Source organism: Sprattus sprattus, assembly GCF_963457725.1.
Source record: "Sprattus sprattus genome assembly, chromosome: 12".
NCBI classification, from domain to species: Eukaryota; Metazoa; Chordata; class Actinopteri; order Clupeiformes; family Clupeidae; genus Sprattus; species Sprattus sprattus.
The window spans coordinates 520,342-533,965 of record NC_137910.1 but is presented as its reverse complement, the minus strand read 5'-3'; the positions used below and the strand labels follow the sequence as shown (position 1 = coordinate 533,965).

The window sequence follows — 13,624 nt, the reverse complement described above, 5'->3', positions numbered from 1 at the left end:
AATGTCCAAAAACCATAAAGACTGCGTTCAACACACTTGCCCCTTCAGTATGGACTTCTAATCTTCTGACCAGTGGAATAACCATTATTTCCACTTCTCATCCACACCAGGGTTTCACAAAGGCATATGGACAAGACACAGTATAATAATAATAATAATTATACGCTTTCTTCATTTGTCACTTTTTGCTAGCCATGTAACTCATACATTTCTCTGAATCCAGATTCCACATAAACTAAAGACAGAAGATTCCTATGAACACTGACTAGGGAGCACCAGCTGCAGAGAGAGAGAGAGAGAGATAGAGAGGGAGAGAGAGAGAGAGAGAGAGAGAGATTCCACATAAACTAAAGACAGAAGATTCCTATGAACACTGACTAGGCAGCACCAGCTCCATTTCTGCTCTGCTTTAGAGAATGTACCCTAGCTGCGATGCCGTTTGCTTTGGAGCTTAATCATGAACCCCCTGACGAGAGTAAAGCCTGAAGTAAAGAAAGAAAGAGAAAAGAAAAAGAAAAGCTAGATTTCTGATTAAGTTACTAACAAAAATTTGCATTTCGTTTCATTTGAGTGACTGAAGTGCATATTCATTTCTCTGTGCTGTGCCAACCACAGACTTTCACTTGGAAACTCTGGGGGAGCTGTGATCTCTGTACACTCCAGTTGGCATGAGTTTGTAATCTCGTGAATTAAGTGACGGGGATTTGGCTTCTCATCGCAGCTATCCACAGGGGCGAGTGATTGATCTGTCATCAATGCAGATGGTTTGAAGAGTGATTGATCCGTCATCAATGCAGATGGTTTGAAGGCTGACGGATCATGATATGAATGGTAAAACATCACAGTCAATATTAACAGCAAGTCTATCAGTGTAAACATTAATAGGTTTGTACGGTCACTCTCATAGTATTAGTATTTCTTAATGATGACCTCAGAATGAACTGATCGAGAATTGGATGTGACCATGCATGACTAATATACACGATGACTCATAGAGATAATCAATACAGTAAATATGCATTGGGAAGATCAATTGTATAAATGTATTGAAACTTCAAAACCTTAAAACCTGTTTTTAAATTGTAGACAGCATTAATGTTACCTGCTTTCTCATCACCGTTGGCTTCGGGGTCAGTTTTTTGGTCTGATGCCTCTATGTCAACTTTGACCTCCTCGATTGTCACACTTGGCACGGCATGCCCATTGGGAGTCTCCGACGCAACACCGTCCTCTGAGGAATAGGAAATACACACACACTCAGGCATGGCATCATACATGTACACACACACACTCAGGCATAGCATCATACATGTACACATAAGCACATAGGAAATACACACACTCAGGCATAGCATCATACATGTACACACACACACCGTCCTCTGAGGAATAGGAAATACACACACTCAGGCATAGCATCATACATGTACACACACACACCGTCCTCTGAGGAATAGGAAATACACACACTCAGGTATAGCATCATACATGTACACACACACCATCCTCTGTGGAATAGGAAATACACACACTCAGGCATAGCATCATACATGTACACATAAGAGAATACACCGTCCTCTGAGGAATAGGAAATACATACACTCAGGCATAGCATCATACATGTACACATAAGAGAATACACCGTCCTCTGAGGAATAGGAAATACATACACTCAGGCATAGCATCATACATGTACACACACACACCGTCCTCTTTGGAATAGGAAATACATACACTCAGGCATAGCATCATACATGTACACATAAGCACACATCCTTCAAAGGGATGGACATGATTCGATCGACTGAAATCACCACCAAAGAACAGCACGTTTCATGCACTACCATACGCTTTCTTTGAAGTAATGTGGGGAGAAAAGATTCAAGGAGACTCTAAACCTTAAAGGAGTCCAGTGGGGCCTCAACACCACCGCGGTGCAGGAACGGCTTTTTATGATCAGTGATTCTACGTCAATGTAGATCAAATATGTAGCAATGCACTTAGGCTCTGTGCGGGAACAAAACCTGATAATAAATTGATGTCTTTGGTTAACCAGTCAGCTGTGGGTTACTTCCTTATTAAAGTTTCTGAAGGCCTCTTGTCAATACGTGGTCAAAAAAAACCCCCTTCTGCCTTTGTTTTAAGTGCAGGTGATATTCTTCTGCTGATGACGTGCTATCTCAATCAATCAATCAATCAACTTCAATTTTATATAGCGCTTTTCTAGATACTCAAAGACGCTTTACAGATCAGTCCGGTCCAGTCCATTCATTCAGACAGTCATACCAGTGGTGGTAAGCTACGAGAGTAGCCACAGCTGCTATCTGCTTTCACACACAACTTGCCAGGGGATAATGTAAAACAGCTCACCCTTATATCCTGTGACTGGCCTCCCTATACAATGATGCCCTCTAAAACACGCACAACATTTACCAACGGCTTCAGGTTCCCACAGACAGCTGATTTTTACAAGGGTGTTGGGCTGCCTCTGGGTGCAGACTGTGCTGTGTGTGTGTGTGTGTGTGTGTGTGTGTGTGTGTGTGTGTGTGTGTGTGTGTGTTGGGCTGCCTCTGGGTGCAGAATGTGCTGTGTGTGTGTGTGTGTGTGTGTGTGTGTGTGGTGTGTGTGTGTGTTGGGGCTGCCTCTGGGTGCAGAATGTGCTGTGTATATAAACTCTTAACTTGATTTATAAGGAAGAGGACACGCTGAACCTCAACCTTTACTTATCAGTGAACAGAAACTACGAACAATGGATAACAGTGTACTTCGCATTAAGACGAACGACATCACATGACCTGGGTTTATAACGGACAGGAAGCCCCATAAAAAAAAAGAAAAAGAAAAGTTTTTTTGTTTTCACTTTTTCACCCTCACCTTGATCGACGATGAGGACGCCGCGTTTTATCAGCTCTTCCCGACTTTGTCTTGTGGAGATTTTCCTCTCCAAAACTACAAATCGGGAACAACACAGGAGACGTTAATCACTTTTTCACACCCTGTCAACACACACACACACACACACACACACACTCATACACACACACACTCAGCAAGAGCAACACAGGAAATTGCAGTGGTGCTAGTGCAGAGGCATCCATTAGAACAAATAGCAAAGTGATGGCAAAAAGGAGATATAAAGGATAGCACTCAGCATTGTCATGATGCACCAGTGCAGTCAACACACACACACACACACACACACACACACACACACACACACACACACACACACACACACACACACACACACACACACACACACACACAGCATTGTCCCTGAGAGCATGGGTATAAATAAGGCGGGTACAGAGAAGATAGCATTCATGGGGGGGGGGGGGGGGGATATATGATATCTTTCTATCAGAAATGAGGAGGCCTCTCATATTGTCTGAAATAATAATAGTCATAATAAGTGAAAACCCACTCCTCAGTGTCTGGTGAAGATGCATGCAGTATAATAAAAGGCCTGCCATCAACCTTTTGTTTAGGTGACTCACAGCTAGTGGTTTATTGTTTTCTACATAGTAGACAACACTTTTTTCGTTTAGAACATCATTCCATATGTGTTCTTTTGTGGTTAAAATGTCTTCAGTATTAATCTACAGTGTAGAAAATAATAAAAGTAAAGAAAACACTTTAAAAAATGAAAGGTGTGTTCAAACTTTTGGCTGGTACTGTAGACTCTTGAACACCAGGACACATAAACAAGGACAAAGAAGGGTGCTTCTGTGCCATGCAAAATAGGCTCTGCTGGATATAAATACCCTTGGTCAATTCAATAGCGTGACTACGAAAAATCAGAGTAGGCCCTCAGGTTATGTTCCCATCTCGAAATATGCTCCTGCGAGACTATTAGAAGTTATTGAAGAGCGCTTGTGAAGGGTAACCGTGACGATAGGAGTGAAAAGAGAGCACAGAGCGAGAGAAACACTCTCCCTTTCACAAGTCTTCATGGTACTCTTCAAACCAAAGACAGATAATGTGCTGCGAAACCTTTCAGGATGTTATTCATTTTCAGTTCAGGACACAGAAATATAATCTGGGCATCAGTGCCGACTGATATTGACAGGACTGTGCAACTGTTGTGAATGGGCAGTTTCTAATGAGTTCTCATGCATGTTGGGGACTCTAGAGATGACAACCCCCCCCCCCCCCCGCCCAATTCACACAATGCCTGTCTGACAAACGGCTGCTATCAAATCAAATCAAATCAAATCAAACTTTATTTATACGGTGCATTTCATACCAGGAGGTAACACAATGCGCTTCACAGAAGGAAATAGGGGCACGCACACACATACAAATGTACAACCGACCCACTACAGACCACTGGTCATATAGGCGAGAAAAAAGAGGTGTGTCGTCTAACCCTAGAGTAGTCCAAAGGCTGGGAGCGTAGAAACTAAACGCTGCCTCTCCATGTCTCTTTGTCCTGGCCTTTATCCCAGTGATAGCCCTCGTTACAAGCCATATGGCCTTACCCACAGACCCACAATGTCAAAACAGGATCATATTAATTTATATCTACAAGGATTCATGCCCATTTGGTGTGGGCAGTTATGCCAGCAGAGAACACATCCAAGATACAGTGACCCGACAGTAGCCATTTCTATCCTAGTACTCTACATTTTTAAATTACATATACGTTCATAGCAACTGCAGGTGAACTATACATCTTCATTGATCATTAAGCAACAAATAGCCTAGATACGTTTTTCATGCACAGGATATTTCTTTTTACATTTAAACAAGTTTAATCTCAACTTAAATCCTGACTACATGAGGCAGGCAGGGTCATTCCTAACAAACAAATAATGAAGTAGTGCCAGTCCCAGTCCCAGTCCCAGTCCCAGTCCCAGTCCCAGTACTAGAACCAGTCCCAGTCCCAGTCCCAGTACTAGAACCAGTACTAGTCCCAGTCCCAGTCCCAGTAAATGATGTAACTTCACAGGTTTACCTAAAAAAATGCTACAGACCGACATTTTCTTGCCAGACAGCCAGACATCTAGTGATTTTCCTTTCAAATCTTTGTAAGGTTATTTTTGTTCCCTCTAGTCTAGGCCTACCTTTGGAGAGATCCTGGAACTTTTCACTGGTTCTCTTCTTTCTCCACTTCCAGGGCTTAAAGATCTTGCCCAGGGTGGAGAGCTTGCCCTTCTGCTTCTGCTGGGGCGCCTGGGTGCCTCCGACCACCACATCACAGTTCGCCAGGGAAGCTTTTTCCAGTCCATCAACTGCAAATGAACAAACAGAGAATGACTCATCAGAAGGAAAATCAATAAACAAACAACAACAACAGCAGCAGCGTAGGTGGAGCAATGGCACAACAGGGAGACACAACATTGACCTCTCTGCTGGCCGTAAAGGATATTATAGAGAGAGACACAACATTGACCTCTCTGCTGGCCGTAAAGGATATTATAGAGAGAGACACAACATTGACCTCTCTGCTGGCCGTAAAGGATATTATACGGTATAATTGGTTAGACAGACAGGCGTGGAAAATGAGACCATTAGTTCTGTCCTAGCCACAGTCTTTTTTCCACTGTGCTCTGACTGTAGCAGTCCTGCTGCAACGCCACATAAAAAAAAAAATACCTTCTTGAAGAGTAACTGAATGAATTGCCCCTTTCTTTGTCACACTCCCTGAATCCTTGTGACTTAGCAAAAATGGAAACCACACTACTACTGCTGCTTGTGTGTACTACAATATAGGGGGAAATGCAGTGAAGCCAGCTGTCAATGCTCTGTGCTTGGGCTGTTGATTGTGTGTGAATGCTTTTGTTGTCTCTCTCTCTCTCTCTCTCTCCCTCTCTCGCACTCTCTCTCTCTCTCTCTCTTTCTCTTTCTCTTTCTCTTGTACTTTTCAACCATATTCAATATGGTCCCCACTACACCAACAATAATCAAGGACAGAAACAAACGTTCTGCTCTCCGTTGTGCTCTGACTGATCTGCCCTTCCTAGAAAGCGCGGGAGTGTGGCCCTCTGAGCGCTTATGGATCTATCGTACGCCTAACAGGCTTCCACTGCCACTGTGTGTGTGCGAACGATGAGGCAATGCACCGAAATCTTGCTGGGAGGAAGTGGCCAAGCGTGGCTTTTTCGTCGTGGCAACGACTGCGCAGAGAACAACAAACCGACCCCACACAGTGCTGCTGTGCATTAAACACACTTTGTATTGTATTGTGTTTGTTTTGTATTGTGTTGTAATGTATATTATGTGTAATATATGTGTAAGCACATTGAGAGTCAGTTCACCAGGTCAAATTCCTTGTTTGTTCTAACTTACTTGGCAAATAAAATCTGATTCTAATTCTGATTTTCAAGACGATTTAGTCGCTGGCAGTTGGTAGTTTGACAGTTTTTTTCCCTGTGTGCAGAATTCCCCTTTGTTGTGTTACTGCAACCGAGTAGCCTTGAGATCATCAATGACTCAATGTATGAGTCAGTGATGTCCGCTGCACTGTCTTTATGAGCGCAGCACCAGCTGATTTCCATGCTCAATGCTGGGACGCAATGAGCAGCTGGGACACGTTTTGGAGAACGAACTTGGAATGTGTGTCTGCCCTCTGTGTGCTCATCCCTCAACACATCACATGGCCCTTCCTCCGCCTCCATATCTGCCCTACATCACAATCTGAGCAAAACTTTAGACTTGTGATGTGTTTACCATTTAGTATTATTATTAATACTGGTGTATATACCATTAATACTAACCATGTTTTCAAACCGTGCAGTTTTGCTCTTGTAACACCGTCCCTGTTCTTCCGACGTAAATGGCTGTTTAAGATTACTTCTGGCTATCCTCAATTTCCCACTCATGTAAGCTGGACAAAACAGAACACCCTTCAAAATCACCTCAAACCCTAAACCACCATTCCCTCCCTTTACTAAGGAGACACACTTCACTACAAGCTTTGTCTGGGTGATTTCAATGTTCAATTTCAATGATTTATTACACAGAAAATCCTAGTGTGATGCAACACAACATTATGTCATCTGTTGGCAGCACTGATCACTGCCCCATACATCAATCATGTTGGTAAATAAAAACAAACCTGCTGTCCCTCCAAATGAATGAAAACTAGTAGCCAATCTTAGTGTCTCTGAAAAGGAAGACACTAACAACATACTAGAGATTACCCTGGAGACAGACATACTATTCAAAACAATGCTACGAGACATACTATTAAAAACAATGCTACGAGACATACTATTAAAAACAATGCTACGAGACATACTATTAAAAACAATGCTACCAGGCACTTTTCTTTGCAATTACACTTTCTGAAAGACATGGAGTAATGACACTTCAAAGAGGCCAAAGAATAAATTAAAAACATATTTTGATTTTGGCCTGTGATTTCTTCAGTACTAAATAATGTTCCATTGTCACACTTCACTTGTTAGTTTTCACACTAAGAGAAAGCCTTTAAAAAAAAAAAAAATTATAATTATATATTTATATTAGTACAAATTGTTTCCACAATTTCAATCTATTCTGTCTGCAATAACAGCACCACCTCAACTACGTCAAGACTCAAAACTGAACCCAAACTGGTGTCATTCACACACTTCTGCCAAGGCCCACACCTGGCAAACAATCTCCACAGCCATACGACTGCTTTCATTAGAGGTCCGACGTGAGCGATGGAAAAGCACAAGCCTCTAGGGACTCCATAGGGTCCCCAGCCTGCTCACCAGTGGGCTGAGAATGGCACCAGGCTAGCCTCACTGCCCTCCCTGCCCTTCACTACCCTCCCTGCCATCCCTGCCCCCCCTACCCTCCCTGCCATCCCTGCCCCCCCTACCCTCCACTCCTCTCCTCTCTCCTCCTCCTCCTCTCCTCTCCTCGTCTCCCCCTCCTCCTCTCCCACTCCTCTCCCCCTCCTCCTCCTCTCCTCCTCTCCTCGTCTCCCCCTCCCCTCCTCTCCTCTCCTCTCCTCCTCCTCCTCCTCCTCACCCCCTCCTCCCCTCTCCTCCTCCTCTCCTCCTCTCCTGGCACCAGGCTGCCCTCCCTACCTTCCCTGCCCACTCCCCATGGAGCCAGTGACCCATAACGACGGGGAAGTCGGACTGCCACGGGATTATTAATAGCGGAGTGTTTTTGACTTCCTGAGTGATGCTTCCATCCACCACAGCTGGGCACAGATGTTCCCCGAGGACCACAGCTGCTCTTTAGAGGAGAGAACCCGAGGAGGAAATGACGAACGGGGGGCATAGGTCCCCACGAGGGCGCGCCTCCCCCCCCCCCACCCCGCCCACCATAACCTACCCGACGCCCACAAGCAAGCTCCCCATATGACTAATATGGCAACATGGTTTGACCCACAGCGGAACATTTAAGACCGCCATGCGAGCATACTGCATGGGAATTCCAACACAAGCATGATGACGTGAACACTGAAAAACATCTAAGCAAATAATCCTTCCATCAAGTGAACATCAGACTCCATCAGACTTCAGTAAACATCCCATCCTTGACTGGTTTTAATCCCATAATCTGCTGAATGCAGGTGCTTCTGGAGCCAAAGCAGCATGAAACCCCCTTTGAGCTTTGTAAGATTAAATGCTGACTTCATGAAGAGGAAGGAAGTTCTTCCAGAGAAGGGTTAAGCATGTGTGTGTGTGTGTGTGTGTGTGTGTGTGCAGCCGAGTCCCTGCTGTCTGAACACGTACAGAGCAGAATGGCGTGGAGAAATAATATATTGAATACTACAAAATGGCTGACAGGGAGTATGGCTTTGTAGTAATGCCAAGCTTAATGTAATTTATACTTTAATCTTTACTAACATAATATTCAGGCATGCCTGTTTCCGTCATTGATTCATACAGTATGTGCATACAACGCTTTGAATGGGACTGCAACTAGGCCATTGAGTTCATTTAACTGAACATTAGTCTGTTGATCAACTGCACACAGTCCGTTGAAGACAAGCATGACATATGTGTGAACTATTTTCAAACGGTCTGATATGACCACATCTCACAGCACATCTAGCGTCATGTCCCACCTTATTCATCTGACCTTAAAGCTCATTACAGCACGGACAGTTAGAGGGGACTTCCAGTGAGCAATTAAGCCACCAAAGTCCAAACTAAAGGTTAATTTAATGTCAAACATCCCATAATAGACAAACCAAAACAGCCTTCAGATCCCTGATATGAAGAGGGTGAGGCCAAACATGAAGATTTGAAGCATTTTATGCAGATTTGATATCTAGGCGACCAAATCAGTGAATTACATGATGGTATCCATCTACACTCACAATAAATGAATGAATGAATGAATGAATACATTTTAAATAATTAGGAATCCAGCTTCCCAGCTGACAGTTTCATTTCCATGGCAACACAATCCAGAAACAATGGGGCAGTTTTAGAGGTGACTTGAAACAAATGAGGAGAGAATACGCTCCACACACGTCCTGTTAAAAGCGCAACCAGTTTGAAGGTAGAGACAATAACCGCTCTGGTAGCAATGAAGGGCGGGTTTAAATCAACTCTGTTAGGGTGTAGCTCTAGGCTAACTCCATCTGTCCAAATCTATTAAGGCCCACCTTCACTCACCTCTGTGAGGGGAAAATAACTCCGTCCCTGTTACAGTCTTTTAGCCTGACGATGTCATACTCATAATTCTAGTCAGAATATGAGTCTGAGACCAGACAATTGAGCTGTGATTATGGGGCGTGTTTCAACGAACCAGGAAAGAAAATTCCTCTTCGCTGAATTGGATACCTAGAACCAATCAGAGCAACGTAGTATTACCATCTGACAGATTAAACTTTTACCTGCTCCCGTAGGAAGGACGGCAAAAACATCTTTTCAATCGACAAATGCCTTGATCGCGTTTCTCTGTTCCTCTTTCAAAATGAATGCGCTGTCAATATCTGCTGAGATATGCCTGCTCACGTTACTTAATTAGCACTCAAGGCTAGAAGCTACCATTAGTTTCAATGATTTTGTTGGCCAACGCGTTAGCATAACCGATCAATAATGGTCTAGAGTGCTTTAGTTAGGACCTAAAATCCTCGGCAACACTCGTTTTGCGTATACACAACTAACCGAGTCAATGTAGACATAAAAAAGTCGTGTAGATAGCTTAAATCATATAAAATATGTCCCACTAAGCTCCCGAGACGGCGCCATCTTTGTTCGATGTATATTCCGGTATATTCTATCTATATCTGTCCATCAACGTATAAAGCCCGCCCTTACAATTTGATTGGTTTAGATTGCGTTTAAACCTTTTTGAAACGTTAAATCTCTCCCAACTAACTCGATTCCAGACTGAATCTCCCAGACCAAACATTTTGTGGGCGGAGTTCAGGCTGGTATCCAGGCTAACAGTCTTTCACAGATAAAAAGGAAAGTGGTTCAGCAACACCTGATGCTGACAGTCTCTCAGCATGCATAAATGATTCTCTGATTTTATTTTTTTACTTTATGTTATTTTTTTTTATACTTAATTTCTGAGTTTTTTTTTTATGTGTTTTGTTTATTTATTTTGTCAGTTTTGTTTTGTTTTGTTTATTTATTGTTCTTCTGTATTCTGTAGCCTCAGTCAGGGCATTGCTTCAAAAGAGCCCTGTGCTCAGTCTATTCTCCCTGAATAAACAATAATGAATGAATAACACCTTTTAGCACCCTACATTCAGGTTTGATAAAAGACCTTTCACTCTTTTCCTGTGATTTTAGGCTGAATAATACACTCCAACAATCTCAATTTAATGGGCCAAATGCCGGCTATACACCCCTTTTAATCTGGCAGCGCTCACAGGAAGCTAAATAAATGACGCTGGCCCTGCTACATGTTATGGCTAGCTAATGAGGAAAAGCCTCATAAACCGTATCAGCCTGGTACTTACCGGCACATGTTCTACATAGGAATGTCAGTGGAAATCAGGCAATGCAAATGCAGTGTGAAGAAATGTATTTTGTGAAATGTTAAATTTAAACAGAGATGTAAAACGAATTGTGACAAACATTCCTTGGTTAAATTTAGCAGTTTTTTTAACCACATCCTAACCTTTTATATGTCATCGGCCCGTTAGAAGCCAGGAGACCCAAATGGAATGAAAACAAAAACGTAAGGGGCCCAGTTTAGAGTCAGACATGAATTGGAGACAGAATAGAACACACAAGAAAACTGTGCAGTGCTGCTTTTGAGGTATTCAAATACATTAGTATTTATGGATGCCTTCATAGCTTCTGAAACCATCTAGCATAAACCGCTTGACACTATACCGGAACTTTTCTGGCTACATAAGTCACAACGCTGCTCATTTACGGAGCTGGGGAGAGAAGAACACCCTCTCGCACCCTAAGGCATATATAGCAACATGGCCGAATAACAACTGTCTCTCATACACACACACACACACACACACACACACACACACACACACACACACACACACACACACACACACACACACACACACACACACACACACACACACACTTCCAGCTGTCTAGAAGAACAAAAGAACACAGCCCCAAGATGAGCTGCCAACCCTCTGAGCATGGCAAAACCATTTGGAACACATCAGGACCTGATGTCACGGAGGAAGAGTGATGTCATGAAAAACAGACGAAGCGTTCTGCTGTTCTCGAATATTTATAACCGACACAAGGTGGCACTCAACCAATCACATCCCCGGGGGCGTGCGGGGGGGGGGGGGGGGGGTTACACATTCACGCACCAATCACATTTTTCATCCATCGAGGGCCACATGTTTTTCCCATTGTCTTCCAATATGTGGTAAGGGCAAGAAGAAAAATATTTGGCTTCCAAGAAACAAGGGAGAGGTTTCCTTGTAGAAAGGTACGAGTGATTGGAAAGGGACGTACATTAGGAAGACGCTGTCCACAAATGAGTTAGTATTACAGAAACAACACACCAACAGGCATGTGCTTACACTGAACAATATAAAAGACAGAATAGTCAAATCAAAAAAAACAATCATGAAGACCTAACAACTTTATAACAACAACAGGAGCCCATTCTGACAAATGCTTGAAATGACAGAAACGACCTGCTCTGTCCCAGTGGGTATTTCATGGGCCTAACATTATTCAATATGAGTGTATCAAACACACCAGCACATGTGAAACAGCCTTGTGTTGTCATCATAACAGGGCATGATCTGACAAGGTGAGGTCCAGAGGCTCTTAAAAAGTGACTAATTCTAGTTCTTCTGTAGTAGAACAGCTAACTATGTTAGTAACCATCAGAACGGCTCATCTTTAATCAACAACAAATGGCCCTTCATCATCTGTGTCTGTTGCAATAACAAACTTGCCATGATTGATTCCAATGTAACACTAGAGTGCAACTCCTGAATGGTCTACACAGTGATTAGATAGTAGGTCTGTATGACCAGCTACTGATGAAAACGTTTGGGGAAGATCAAATTTGGATATCAGTATGAGTGGCGAGTTGGTAGGATGTTTATTGTGCCAACAGAACAGCAAAACTAATCGCGTTGTCAGTTGTTGACTCAAGAGTAAATATTAGGAAGTCGTGACCAATATGTTCTGACGCAGCCTGCCTGGTTGCCGTTTAATCAAGCTAAAATAATTAACTTCTTTAGAGTTCGTCTGACTTAGAAGACAGACACTACGAGAAGTAGGAATGTTAGAAGTAGTGGAGTGTTAGAATGCCAGTGTACTTCGAAAAGCAGGGGAACCCTACTGGAGTTCAGATAGGCGACACATACTCACCCTAATCTTTCATTCTCAGCGAAGAGAGAGCTAAAGCAAAACGTGGACCTTACTCTGAATAAAATGAAGCAGCGTATATATTTTGTGTTAAATGTTGTTCGAGGACATGTGACCCTGGTAGGATAAACGCACCAAGCAACGTTACCCCAATTTGTAGACTTCATGGGGAGCACCTATGTCATCAAACGACAGTAAAAGTGTAAATCGATCGAAGCGAAAGCATTCCAAAACATCAGTTTGGCAACAAACGCATTGATTTACTAACTCCTCTTCCGTTATAGCCTTGCAGGGGGAAACAAATGCGGTGCGTTTGCAAACAAATCACCCAACTTTACCCCAAAACAACTCACCACTGGCGTTTTGAGACAGGGAGGATGCGGACGTTTGACCCATTTCTTTATTTCAATGGGCCACCAAACCAACAATCATACAGTCCAAACACAACTTTTGGCGGTTAAGTCCTCTCGATCGACTCGTCTGAAGGCTCATTTCACCTCCTCCACACCGTGGTAAACAGCTCCGAAAACTTTTTACGAACTTTGAGGGCTGGGAGAACCATCGTTATTGCCGCTCCTTAGCTTTGAGATGCTTCTCATTCCTACATGCAGATGACTGTTCGTCAAAGAGGTCACGAGAGGAAGTCACTATAACCCCTCCTTGTGGCAGTTTGCTAAACAGTGAAATAAGAGCACTGCTTTCCCCCAGTATAGCAGTAGACCAGTAGAAGCCGAGTCTATATGCCAGTACTTAAACATTCTAACAGTTTAAGTACAAACAAAACAATTACACAATATTTCCTTTAAGACACTCTATTTTTAGGACATTGTCTACAAGTCTTTACACAGGTGCTGTATGTACAGTTTTCTCACACACTGTTTTGAAAGACACATGTTGCA

At 43.0% G+C, this 13,624-nt stretch overlaps 1 protein-coding gene across 2 annotated transcripts in view; it reads right to left on the bottom strand.

Moving 5' to 3' along the window:
- The window catches only part of phactr2 (phosphatase and actin regulator 2), a 31,555-nt gene extending 18,341 nt beyond the window's left edge, over positions 1–13,214 (bottom strand). For both annotated transcript variants that reach the window (XM_080848629.1, XM_080848630.1), the window contains exons 1-4: positions 13,079–13,214; positions 5,067–5,234; positions 2,875–2,949; positions 1,103–1,231 (exon numbers count right to left, since the gene is read on the bottom strand). In XM_080848629.1, the coding sequence (XP_080704755.1) occupies positions 1,103–1,231; positions 2,875–2,949; positions 5,067–5,234; positions 13,079–13,121 (415 nt within the window). In that variant the 5' untranslated portion in view covers positions 13,122–13,214. The remainder of the gene's footprint in view (positions 1–1,102; positions 1,232–2,874; positions 2,950–5,066; positions 5,235–13,078) is intronic.
- Positions 13,215–13,624: the final 410 nt, after the last annotated feature.